Source organism: Cervus elaphus, chromosome 21 (assembly GCF_910594005.1).
Source record: "Cervus elaphus chromosome 21, mCerEla1.1, whole genome shotgun sequence".
Classification (NCBI taxonomy): domain Eukaryota; kingdom Metazoa; phylum Chordata; class Mammalia; order Artiodactyla; family Cervidae; genus Cervus; species Cervus elaphus.
In genome coordinates, this window is record NC_057835.1 from 9,160,945 (window position 1) to 9,174,748 (window position 13,804).

The 13,804-nt window shown below is 46.5% G+C and overlaps 1 protein-coding gene across 2 annotated transcripts in view; it reads left to right on the plus strand.

The window, feature by feature from the left end:
- FAM135B (family with sequence similarity 135 member B) overlaps positions 1 to 13,804 on the plus strand; it is a 249,944-nt gene that overhangs the window by 151,674 nt on the left and 84,466 nt on the right. For both annotated transcript variants that reach the window (XM_043880471.1, XM_043880470.1), the window contains exon 4: positions 11,274 to 11,413. In XM_043880471.1, the coding sequence (XP_043736406.1) occupies positions 11,274 to 11,413 (140 nt within the window). The remainder of the gene's footprint in view (positions 1 to 11,273; positions 11,414 to 13,804) is intronic.

Here is a 13,804-nt window from a genome sequence, read left to right on the forward strand (position 1 = left end):
ACCTAGGGAATATTATGCTTAGTGAAATTTGTCAGGCAGAAGAAAACAAATACCATATGATATTGCTTATATGTGGAGTCTGAACTAATGATACAAACAAATGTATATAGCAAAACAGGGACAGACTCACACATAGAAGACAGAGGAAAGAGGGAAGGGAGGAGGGGCAAAATATGGGTATGCAATTAACATGTGTAAACTACTATGTATAAAATAAATAAGAAACATATAGTATAGCACAAATAATTATGCCCACTATCTGTAATAACCTATAATGGAGTATATACTGTATACTCCTAGAGGAGGAAGTAGCAACCCACTCCAGTATTCTTGCCTGGGAAATCCCATGGACAGAGGAGCCTGGCAAGCTATAGTCCATGGGGTCGCAAAGAGTTGGACACAACTTAATAGCTAAACAAACAACAGTTATATGCTATAACTCAATACAATTTTTGAATAATTTAAAAAATGCAAGTGAATGGAGAGTGTGAAATTGCATGCAGATCTGATTTCAGAGCCTGGGCTGCTTGTAACTACACTGAAAGTGAAAATCTCCATGAAGAGGTGACATTTGCGAAGAGACACAGAGTTTTGAGATGAGATCCACGCTATCAATTCATTTAAAAGAGAGTAGTTTTGTGCCTTTTATGCCATGCACCTGCCTAGAGGCCTAGCGCCTGGGGTATCTAGTGATGGAGATGTTTTGAGCTGGAGAGAGGAGAGCTGGCCCTGGGATCGTTCCCAGTCACACACAGACTCTGCATCTGTGTCCTCACACAGATGCGGGCTCGTGGTGCCGATGCACAGCTGAAAGAAAAGATGCTGAGGCTGCGAGACCGTCTAGGTCCTGAAGGACAGGCTCTCAGGTGTCTCTGGGCTGCTACTGAGTTTAGAAGGAAAAGGAGTGAGGCAACAGCCTGAAAAATCGAGAAGGAAAATGCCTCCAGCTGCAGGGCCAGGTCTCAGCAGGGAGGCTGGGTTGACCCCCACACGGTATGGACATGCCATGCTCGCGTTTACCAGGAGCTGTGTTCAGCCAGTGCATTTGGTAGGAGCAGTTGTCAGAGCAGCCACTGCCCTCCAATTTCTAAGCTGCCCCTTCACTGGCCGGTGAGCCTGGCCTCTCGCCCAGGCCCTCGCATCCCTGTAGTCCATGGTCCATGAATAAAGGCTTTGTGCCTGGCACAGCAGATGGCCTGCAGGACACTGCTCATCTCTGTGCCTGGAGTGCATTCTGATCAGTTGGTATCTGTCCAACGGACAGGGTCCATGCCCTAACAGATAGGAGCAGGGGTCTAAGCAAGGAGGGTGTGGCATCAGAGGAGAGTCCAGGTGAGAATGGCCTTGACTGGGGGGTTCAGTCTCTCAGTCTGACTCTTTGCGACCCTGCGGACTGCAGCACGCTAGGCTTTCCCATCCATAACCAGCGCCCGGAGCTTGCTCAAACTCATGTCCATCGAGTCAGTGATGCCATCCAACCATCTCATCCTCTATCATCCCCTTCTCCTCCTGCCTTCAATCTTTGCCAGCATCAAGGTCTTTTCCAATGAGTCAGTTCTTCCCATCAGGTGGCCAAAGTATTGGGGTTTCAGTTTTGGCATCAATCCTTCCAATGAATATTCAGGACTAATTTCCTTTAGGATGGACTGGTTGGATCTCCTTTCAGTCAAAGGGACTCTCAAGAGTCTTCTCCAACACCACAGTTCAAAAGCATCAATTCTTCAGCGCTCAGCTTTCTTTATGGTCCAGCTCTCACATCCATACATGACTCGGGGGTAGATCCACTCATTCACAGCTTAGGAGGGGGACTGTGGTGGGTTCAACCCTTGGAGAGAGTTGAGGCCCGAGGCTTCAGAGAGCTTGCTGGACTGGTCAGTCTTGGCTCAGCCATAGCCCTGGAGCTGGTCTTTCGGAGGGAACTTCGATATCTATGGAAGAGAAAGGCAGAGTGACCACCCATTCTTATCTACTTAGCAGTGCCTCCAGGGACATCCTGATGTTTTCCTAGTAAGTTTCAACTGCCCCCTCGATTCCGTGGTCTCCCATCAAGGACCAGGTCACCTTGGGCTGGAGAAGGGCTCTGTGCTTCTTGGAACATGCCAGGACCATGACTGGGCGGGGGTGCTGCAGCTCTTACAAATATTTGATTAGTTGCAATTGTGCTATACTTAGTTCTCCTTGCGAAGCATATGGCTGAAACAGATGGCTCGGTCAAGACTGAAGCACGTTAACAGGGCTCTTTGCCTCCCGTTTGCTGGGTCTCCTGATGACTTTTTACCAGAATGGGATTCAGAGTTAGAAGAGGGAGCTTTGCTTCTACTCTTCTCAGAAAACCCCAGGCTGTATGTCTCAGGCAGACTTAGTGCCGGCTGTTTGTAAGGGAGCAGGGTAGGTGTGGGTGATGGGTCATCATGAGGACAGAGTGGGAAACAGAGCCAGCTTCCGGGAGCCAGCTGCTGGAGCCCAGATCCAGTTCATGTCCACAAATATTTATGAAACACGGCTGCCAAGTTCTCAGGGATCGAATCCCTCAGTCTTGGTCAGTCATGTGTTTTATAAATATTTGCCCAACCTGGACATCAGGAAAAGAGTTGCCTATGTGCTGAATAAATCCTTACCTGGACTGCAAGCCTCCAAAGTGGTCATTTAAGGCTGGTTCTACCAGTAAATGATTTAGATTTTATTTCAAGTGCGATGGGGGTTGATGAAGTCTGGTTGAGATTTCACATTAATCAACTAAAGAGTAGTAATAGTAGAAATAGAAATAAAGTTTTCCATGTTGTCTGTTGAGAGCAAATTATGAAGTGACCCAGGAATGGGTTCATCAGAACCACATTTTGAATGCAAACTCACAGCATTTGTGCAAGATTGGATACAAGGCTGAAGGGAGGAAGAGGAATCGATGAAGAGTAGGAACTGTTTTACTCTTTGTGGTGAAGTTTTTGGGTAAGGGACACATGTGGGAAACACAACCAAGCGAAGGCTCTGTATTGGGTTATGTAAGTTTATGGTGTGGATTTGACATCAGAGGAGTAATATCAAGTGAGCAAGGGATCAGGTCTGCTCAAGAGAGCAATGGAGCTGGAGTCAGACATTTGAGGGCCCTGAGCTTGTAGGTGGCATATTGTTTTGTCTTGTATTGTTTAATTGCTAAGTCATGTCTGACTCTTTGGGGACCTGTGGACTGCAGCACTCCGGCTCCTCTGTCCTCCACCATCTCCTGGAATTGTCTCAAACTAAGTCCATTGGGTTGGTGATGCTATCTTACCATCTCATCCTCTGCCATCCACTTCTTTTGCCTTCAGTCTTTCCCAGCATCAGGGTCTTTTCCAATGAGTGGCATATAAAATCTTGAAAACAGTAAGACCTGGAGGGAGGTTTACAAGCCAGAGACAGGAGGGGCAGGAGAAGCAGGAGACTCCTAGGGGAGTCAGGAGATGAGAGGGGAGGCGTGAACTTAGCCACTTTCAATCGGCAGGCAAGTGGGGTGAAATAAGGAGTCTTCGTCTGTCTACCCTGTTGAGTCAGATCTTTATTGTCATCTTCTGTTTGTAAAGGAACTAAGGCTGGGAGAGCTAACATCTCACCAAAGGACTCCCAGCTAGTCAACAGGGAGATCCCTGATGCTCTGTCTTTCCAGGCAGCACCCACTGCCCTGGTCCAAGCCCACTCTCTTTCCAGCATCAGGAAACAGTTGAGGGGACTTTCCTGATGGTCCAGTGGTTAAGACTCCACATCTCCAATGCAGGGGACATGGGTTTGATCCCTGGTCAGGGAGCTAAGATCTCATGAGCCTCACAGCCCAAAAAAGTCAAGAACAGTTAAGATATTATGAAATGCAATGAGACATTTGTCTATCTGATCATAATAAAGATCCAAATGAAAAAGAAACAATTAAGGGTTTCCCTTCCACTACCCCAAGAGTTCTGCTAGAAGCTGCTGGAATTCCCTTCTGGATAATGTTTCATCGTCATATCAGCAATACCCTCCTCCCCCATCCAGTGGTGTATTCACTGCCATCTCTCCCATGGTGGCTTAGTTACTCAGTCGCGTCTGACTCTTGTGACCCTGTGGACTGTGGCCCACAAGGCTCCTCTGTCCTTAGGATTCTCCAGGCAAGAATACTGGAGGGGGTTGCCATTTCCTTCTCCAGGGGATCTTCCCAACCCAGGGATCAAACCCAAGTCTCCTGCACTGCAGAATCTTTACCGACTGAGTTACCAGTGAAGCCCTGCCTTCTCTCTGAGTACCTGTTAACATTAGACTCTTCACAGTAATCTGGGTGTTCAACCCTCCCTACCCTTGAGTGCCCATCCCCCCATCACAGGGGGAGGAAACCCAGTTGCAGACGAGGTACATTCCTGTTAACTGGCGTGTGAGGCCACATGACAGAGGCCCGAGAAAACCCACATCTAGGCACTCTTTCCATTCCTTGTCTTTACAAAAGCCAGAGGGATGAGGCCATGGACCGGGCTCTAGTTAGAACACAAGTGGAAATGCCTGAGACTGCAGAGGGTTAGGACAGATCAGAAGGAGGCCCAGCAGGGAAACCACTGGGGGACTGGAGTGTGTTAGAGGTGACCCGCTGGTCTTTTACTTCTGAAATTACATAGCAACACACGTTATTGGCTAATAAAGTGTTATCAAGTGCTGGCCTTTCTGGGCTCATTCTAATAGGTAGGTGACAAGGGTTTATAATTAAGTCATTAAGCCCACTCAATGTTGATGGGAGGATGCTCATGGCTAAATTACATCAGCGCCCTTGTTCATTTTCAGGAATTTAAGGGTATTTTTTCCCCCTGCATTCTTTGGTTTGGTCACTCTCCTTTTGCAGGGATGGATTTCTGCCAGGCCACGATCTCTGCTTTGCAACTTGAGTTTTCTTGCAGACTAAGATAGGAGTCAAGTGTCCCGGGAACTGAGCTACCCTCAACGTAGGGAACCTTCCGAAAGCCATCCCTCTTCATCCCCGCCCTCATTAATAACTAATTGATTGGTGGATTTGGTGCATATTTATTTGGGTATAATACTCAAGCCCTGCTGTTCCATCATGCTAGGACTTCAGTTCTTTTTCTGCAAAACAGAAGTGAGTAACGTGATGGAATTTTGTGATGGAGTAACGCAAATGCGATGAGAGAAAAAAGAAGTTGGATAATATTTCACTAAACATTGCAGACCATTCCTTATTGTTGGTATACCATGACCAGTGACTGGTATTATGTCTAGCGTTGCCTGTGGGGTCGTTTAGTTACATAATTAATGAGTTCAGTTCAGTTCAGTTCAGTCGCTCAGTCGTGTCCGACTCTCTGCAACCCCATGAATCGCAGCACGCCAGGCCTCCCTGTCCATTACCAACTCCCGGAGTTTACTCAAACTCATGTCCATCGAGTCGGTGATGCCATCCAGCCATCTCATCCTCTGTCGTCCCCTTCTCCTCCTGCCCCCAATCCCTCCTAGCATCAAGGTCTTTTCCAATGAGTCAACAAACTCAAAAATGAAAGAATGAAAAGAAGCACATGATTTGGAATCTCCATGACATTTGCTGCTGAGGATGTGAGGGCAGGAGGAGAAGGGGCTGACAGAGGATGAGATGGTTGGAGGGATCGTCTCCTCAATGGACATGAGTTTGAGCAAACTCTGTGTGTGTTAGTTGCTCAGTCGTGTCTGACTCTTTGCAAACCCATGGACTGTAGCCCACCAGGCTCCTCTGTCTATGGGATTTTCTAAGCAAAATTACTGAACTGTGTTGCTATTTCTTTCTCCAGGGTATCTTCCCGACCCAGGGATCAAACCCAAGTCACCTGCAATGAAGGCAGATTCTTTACCTTCTGAGCTACGAGGGAAGCTCTAACTGGGAGATAGTGAAGGATAGGGAAGCCTGGCATGCTGCAGAGTTGGACACGATTTGGTGACTGAACAACAATAACAGTGTAACATAACCCTATGATCCTGAGTTCCCTCATAAAGGAAGTGAAGAACTCTCATCCTCAGGGTCAAGTGAGAATATTTCTTATTCTCTGGAGAAATAGTGACCGTCTGCTTCAGGTGGCTTTTTTTCTTCTGCCTGTTCTTTGAAATGGTTAGAAACAATAATGAAGCTTGGCTTCAAGGTGACTTTCTGTCCTTCCTGTTCCTAGAAATGGCCAGAAAATAATCTAATGTAAAGAGTCATCATCCTTGTCATCTGCATAATACCAGGAAATCTTTTGGGTTTTGAGAATTTCACAGTTAAACACACACTTCTTTAATCCTCATCTCGTCTGGACCTGACACTTCTTGTGTCAAATAAGCAGGGCATGACTTTTGCCTCATTTAAGCTCCTGTTTACTGTCCTGCCCGAAGCCACACAGTGAGTAGTGGGGGCGAGTCTAGAACATCTCTGTTTGCTTTGCTGACGGATAGCCTGTTCTAAGCCGTACAAAATTCAAGCTCATGACCTTGAGTTGTTCATAATATGACTTGGCTTTTACAACTTCCCTAAACTCTAATGTTCTGGAAAGTTTTCCCATGTGAATGTGTCCTGGGTTACAAGAAATGTTATGATAGCTTCTTAGCATCTTTGTTTTCAGTTAGCCTAGACCTCACCCAGACATAGTCAGGCCTGGAGGGTTGGAAGGGTTTCCCCCAGAGTTTTGACTGCTCAGCACAGACCTGATTCTCTGGGGGGCTCCTCTGTGCAGGCAGAGTCGTGGCCATCTGCTTGGAGCGGGAGAGGGAGTTCGGGCCACAAGTCAAAGCCCTTGAGAGCATCCTGGCTCGGACCCTGGGACAGAGGGTCTGTGCCGGATCAGCAGCACCTGTGCTTTGTAATCTGTGCTCTCAGAGCCATGTGGGGCTGGGAGGGTATCTTTGCAGAGGGAAGGTGATTGTTTGAGCTGTAGGAATTTAGAGGCACATAAATATGCAGAGTATTGATATCACTCATTTTGGGGGCAAAGAAAGAGCAGAACCCAAAAGTGTTTTACCATTGCTTTCTGGTTTGAAGTTCCAGGTTGAACTATTTGAAATGTATTCTTTGGACAGTGGGAGTCATTAGAAACCTCCTCTCCTTCATCAACCTGCTCTTTTGTTTCTACTCATCTCCCCTTTCTTCTGTTTCCTTCTCTTGATTCACCCACCTTCTTTCCATCAATCTTGTTTCCCCTCAAAGTTATAACTCTCCTTTTATATCCTCATCCATGATATTGATCCTGACATGTAAAAAATAAGACACATATTTGGGAAGACTCTAAGCTACATCTTCTTAATGGACCAGTGGTCTGGTCACCAAATATGCAAAAAGCAGTCTAAAGATAATCTCTAGGTCTATCCATGTTGCTGCAAATGGCATTATTTCATTCTTTTTATGGCTGAGTAATATTCCATTGTGGCTTCTCTGGTGGTTCAGAGGTAGACAATCCACCTGCAATGCAGGAGATGAGGGTTTGATCCCTGGATCAGGGAGATTCCCTGGAGGAGGAAATGGCAACCTAATCTAATACTGTTGGTGGGAAAATCCCATGGACAGAGGAGCCTGGCAGGCCCAGTCCGTGGAGTTGCAGAGTTGAACATGACTGAGCACGGGTGAAATACTCCATTGTGTGTTTGTACCACGTCGTCTTCATCCGTTCCTCTGTTGGTGGCCATTCAGGCTGCTTCTGTGACTTGGCGATAGTGAAGTAAGTCAGGGAAAGACAAATATCACATAATATCATTTATATATAGAATCTAATTAAAATGAGACAAATGCACTTATTTATAAAACATAAACACAAATTTTGAAAACAAACGTATGGTTAACAAAGGCGAAACATGGCTGGGAGGGATAAATTAGGAGCCTGGGATTAACTTACACACACTACTATGTATAGAATGGATGACCAGCGAGACCTACTGCTATAGCATGAGAAACTCAATATTCTAGACTAATCTATATGGGAAAATAATCTGAAAAAGATGAATATATGTATATGTATAACAGAATCACTATACTGTACCCCTGAAACTAACACAACATGGTAAATCTACTATATTCCAGCAAAATTAAGAAAAAAGTGAGTCAGAATATTTGAGATAACACTTGGGATATGCCAAAACATGTTCTTTTCACTAATGTAGAAGTATTAAAGCGTAGAAAAAGGAAATGAATGTCATTTCAACAACGAAAAACAGTTGAAAGAGAAAAGTGACTTTCTACCCTGCAGCTAGGAAGGGGCAGCCTCCCAAAGGCTGAGCAAAGTCTTTCAGCACAGAGAGAGAGCACGCACCATCTTCACCTCTGGGTGCCCAGTACTTGGTGCGTGAGAGGGTGTGGAACTTCGGGTGTGAATGAGCACCCTCTGTCTGCCGAGGAAGGTTCTGTGACCCAGCAAGAGAGCCAATCATAGAACATTCAGGAAGTGGCCTTGCAGAAAGTCAGGAAGAGGGTGCCAGGTTAATAAGCAAGGTGTCCAAGTGTAGGTTGTCATTGTCGAAGAAGGGAGAATCCTGGTGGGAACAAAGCTGGCGGGCACTGTCGCCGTGATGCCCACAAGCCCAGAGGGTGACTTGTGATCAGTGAACCTTCCTTGGCAAGGAGGCATTTGTTTATGTCCTACTTACTAGTGATGAGAAAACGCCACAGGTCCCGCAGGGCATCAGAAATGCCTCGTCCTGGACTCAATGGGGCATCTTGGGATATGAGGGTCTCCTGCAAATACTGCTAAGTCCTGTTTGTCAATCTGCTGAAAAATCAGAGGAGCTCAGGCTCACGTGTGTAGCCAGTGGAAATGCGTTCAGCAGAAAGCACCACGACCTTTCTCGCAGCACAATTGAAAAATCATCCCACTGCATTTTGCATGTCAGCCACGTGCCTGGTCTTCAGATCTTGATTTATTTTATCCTCATTGGTCTACACTGATCACAGAAGGTCAGTGTGTGGAGATGCCCATTTTTCACGTGGAAAGCTGCTCTTACAAGGGATGATGTCACTCGCCCAAGAAGGCAAGTGATTGAACTGTTTTGCTGGCTGTCCCTCCAGGTACTAGATGGCTCTGCGTTGCTCTGACCTTCAGAGTATTTACTCCATCCATCCTCGGCCTCGATGTCGGTCTGACTTATAGATCAACCTGGCCTTGACAGTGATAGAGAAAGGGCTGGTGCAGCAAATAAAAACAGAAAGGCACTTGCACACAAGGATCATTTCTGTTTAAAAACCACATCAATTTGAGTCCAACAGGTCTAAATAGGGCTGCATTGAGCCAGTAATTTTATTTCCTTCATGATGAAGTGCCGATCTGAGCGGCCGTGGAAGCAACCTGGGATTTTACATTTCTTTTTTTTCCCCCTCCTCTGAAGCGACAAGGCAGGTGTACAGCGTCACTGTGCATGGGGTGGTGACCGTGACCCTTTGTCCCTGTTTCTGAGGGACAGCTTGAGTCAGCTGGGGACATTGCACAAGGCATTCAAGCTGTTTTCCTCTGCTGGTTGAGCTCATGTTGTAAAACATTTTCTTGCTTCCTTTTGCAGTCACATTAGTTCAGTTTCTCCACAGAGCGTTACAGAAAACTTACCTTTTGCTAGAAATGGGTGCATTTAAAGATGAGGTTTGTATTCATTTTGGGTTGCACTGGGTCTTTGTTGCTGTGTGGGCTTCAGCTGCGGTGAGCGGGGGCTCCTCTGCATTGCGATTCGCAGGCTTCTCGTTGCGGTGGCTTCTCTTGGTGCAGAGCACAGGCTCTTGGTGGGCCGGCTCCAGTAGTGGCAGCAGGCTCAGTAATTGCGGCAGGCTCAGTGATTGCGGCCCTCAGGCTCTATAGCACACAGGTCCCGTTGCTCCGTGGCGTGTAGAATACTCCCAGACCAGGGATCGAACCTGCGCCCCCTGCATTGACAGGCAGACTCCCATCCACTGTGCCACCAGAGAAGTCTGAAATGGGTGCATTTTGCTCATTCACCGGAGACTTCTCTTCCCAGATGTAATACAGATAGATCTGAGGATGCATCCACACAGTACTTCCTCTTATAGCAACTGACAGGATACCTGCCTCCTCCTCTTTGCGCCTTGCTCTCTTCATCTGTGATGAGGACTTACCCCAGCAATTTTCTGTAAGGACTAAGGAAAGAAACACATTTGAAAAATATGTTGGAAGCTGTGAAATACCACTTGTTTGGCCATTATTGTGAAGGCATAATGATTGCTTTATATAAATATTAACATTATTTATTTAAGAAGATTTCTATTTTTCTAACTATGCAGTTCAAGTGATTTGGAGGAATTCACCCATTTTTCTCTCCATAGTAATCCTGATCAGTGGACACAGGAAGATCCTGAAATTCAACTTAACTCTGAGTCAGTGTTTAGGGATTAGGGTACATTTAGAACCCATTCCAGTATTCTTGCCTGGGGAATCCCATGAACAGAGTAGCCTGTATAGGGTCATAGACAGAGGAGCCTGTATAGGGTCATGGAGAGAGGAGCTTGTATAGGATCACCAAAAGTTGGACCCAACTGAGAGCGCACACACAGAATGTATTGGAGGACCTGGAGTTGAACAGGTTCCTCAATAAACTGGATATCTAATATAATGAAAATTAACACATTTATCTAAAATGAAAGACAGATTATCCTTCATATCCTGTGTGGTATGAAAGCCACACTTTCAGGAGAGAGAGATTCTGGGGGCATTATGTTGTCTCTGTAGAAGGAAGGGCAATTTCTGTCTTTATCTCTGTGTTATTATTTCTTGGAGAGGGGGATTAAGGGATACATTATAGAGGAAGGGGTGTGTAAGCAGGAGAAGAATTTAGCAGATACTAATTTCTAGCCAGGGGCTTCCCTGGTGACTCAGATGGTAAAGAATTTGCCTGCAATGTGAGAAACCCAAGTTCGATCCCAGCATTGAGAAGATCCCCTGGAGAAGGGAATGGCAGCCCACTCCAGTATTCTTGCCTGGAGAATTCCATGGGCAGAGGAGCCTGGTGGGCTACAGTCCATGGGGTTGCAAAGAGTTGGACACAACTGAGCCACTAACACTTTCTCACTTTCACTGTCCAGCCAAGGAGCACTGCCCACGTGATGGCAAGTGATTTAGCTAAGCTCTTATGACTTATAAGGGATTGAAGAATGTTCTTTCTGAGATTTGGTGACCATATATCTTCCATGATGGAGTCGTTTCATCTGTAGACCTTGGTCTTTGGGAATTGAAATGCAGTTTGTGGCCATTGCTTTCCTTGAGCTGGACTGGCACCCCAGGAGGCTGAGGATCCAGGGCAGGACGGGCGTTCATGGGCTTCTACTGGTTCTTGTTTTGCAGACAGCGGCAGCCCACACTCAGCCTGCGTCCACGACAGCACCGTGCACAGCCGGGTCTTCCAGATCTTATACAGGAATGAGGAGGTGCCCATCAATGATGCCGTGATCTTCCGAGCTCATTTACTCTTGGATGGTGAAAGGGTAAGTCCCGAACCTACCACCAGCCACAAATGCTGAGCCCTCCTGTGCCTTTTGTATCCACTGCTAGGAGCAGGCCAAGTCGCTTCAGTTATGTTGACTCTTTGCAACCGTATGGACTGTAGTCTGCCAGGCTCCTCAGTCCATGGGATTCTCCAGGCAAGAATATTGGAGTGGGTTGCCACACCCTCCCCCAGGGGAATCTTCCTGACCCAGGGATCGAACCCATGTCTCTGATGTCTCCTTTATTGGCAGGTGATTTATTTACCACTGTGCCACCTGGGAAGCCCCATTGCTAGGAGAATGGGATGCAAAGAAGATGCTCTAGGTTTGTTCTGAAATTTGACAGATTAGGACTCGGGATTTTAGAGCATTCCTGCATTTCCTGATTTAGTCAGTTTTGTACTCATGCTTTTGTTAATTTACTTGCTTGTTTCACGTACCAAGTGAATCCTGTTGACTAACTCGCTGGGCCTCTGTCAGTGGGTCAATCAAGTATTTGCTGGGTACCTACTTTGTGAAGGGATGTGGGGTGGGCCCTCAGATGATGGGCAAGGCTGAAGAAGGCACCAGGAATACTTCCTCAAAGGATGGATGCTTCATCAAAAAAAAAGACATGCAGACAGGCACTGGTAGCTGGGGGAAGACTCTTGAGAACCCCTTAGACTGCAAGGAGATTAAACCAGTCAATCCTAAGGGGAATCAACCCTGAATATTCTTGGGAAGGACTGATGCTGAAGCTGAAGCTCCAATACTTTGGCCACCTAATGTGAAGAGCTGACTCATTGGAAAAACCCCTGATGTTGGGAAAGATTGAAGGCAAAAGGGGAAGGGGGTGGCAGAGGATGAGATGGTTAGATAGCATCACCAACTCAATGGACATGAATCTTTGAGCAATCTGCAGGTGACAGTGAAGGACAGAGGAGCCTGGCATGCTGCAGTCCACGGGATCTCAGAGTCAGACATGACTTAGCGACTGAAAAGCAACTGGTAGCTGAAATGCACTGGGACAGCTGCATCTGCAAATGAGCACAGGGCACCGAGGATGGAGATGAACTCTGCAGGAAGACATCAATGCCTTCACAAAGAAGCTGGCTTTGAGATGCTGGGACTAAGACTTCATCAGACTTAGAGAAAGATGAAGGGCATCCCCATACAGGGGGGAACGTATGAGTCAAAGCCCAGAGGCCTTGGAGCCAGGCATCCCTGGAGGAGGGTGCAGCTAGAACAAAGGACCTGAGGTAGGGATGAGGAGGTGGTGAGGAGTCCTAAGGTTACTAAACCCCAAGGTACCCAGCCATCATCACTGGTTGCTTTCCCTAGGTTCTCCCCACACTTTTGTAAATCTCTGTTTAATGAAATGAATTCATCATCTACTTCTTTCCTGGACTCTGGTGGATACATGCAGTTTAGGAAAAGATACTGGAGGTGGTTTTGGGGGCTAAGGGCCTCCCGGTTAGGCTGCATGCCCAAGCTCAACTTCCCTGAATTCTACTAAGAGAAGGTCACTTGACTTTTCATGGGCCATTGTCCTTTGGCACATTGATCTCAGAGAGCTTCCTGGGCAGAATGGTTATGATTGGAGGCTAGGTTTTGGACATGACTCAGGTCTCTCAGTCATTATTCCGTCTGAGTTCCATCAGACTCTCTTTCTTTCCTGCCCCTATGAGTTCAAATCTTTTCAAGGTTTGCACTCAGCACTCAAGTTGAGATCACGTGAGGTTGCCACAAGCCAAGTTCTGAGCACGAACAGGGCATGTTTGCCAGCACTTATTCCTGTGTTCATTTTGTACAAGATGTTGTTCCTATGGTACATTGTGTTTTCTTCTGCATGGAAAATCACTTATCTTTACAAGCTAATAATTTATTATTGTGTTGGGGTTAATCTTTATGGCAGCAAACAGAGTTATCATTAATCATTGCATCTGGATGAGTGACAATTAGAGTTAATTGAATACGTTCATAAAAGCTGTATCTCTGGAATGGATGTATTGGCTCTAGGGAATGTCTGCTTGTGGTAGCCAAAGCATTGCTTATGACCAGGAGGCCAGAGTTCCTGGTCACACATGCACACAGTCCTGGGTGTGAGCAGTAGGCATAGACAATGCTGACACAGTCAGCACACAATTTCATGTGCTATGGTAAGTGCAGAATGGCCTTTCTTCACACACTTTTTTGTGCATTTTCTTGCATAGTTACACAAAAGCAGTGATCTATGGAGTAAGTGTGAGCTTCCCCACTGAGTGGGCACAGTAGTAAAGAATCTGCCTGTCATACAGGAGCCCTGGAAACTCGGGTTCAACCTTTGAGTTGGGAAGATCCCCTGGAGGAGGACATGGCAACCCATTCCAGTATTCTTCTCTGTAGAATCCCGTGGACAGAGGCACCTGGTGG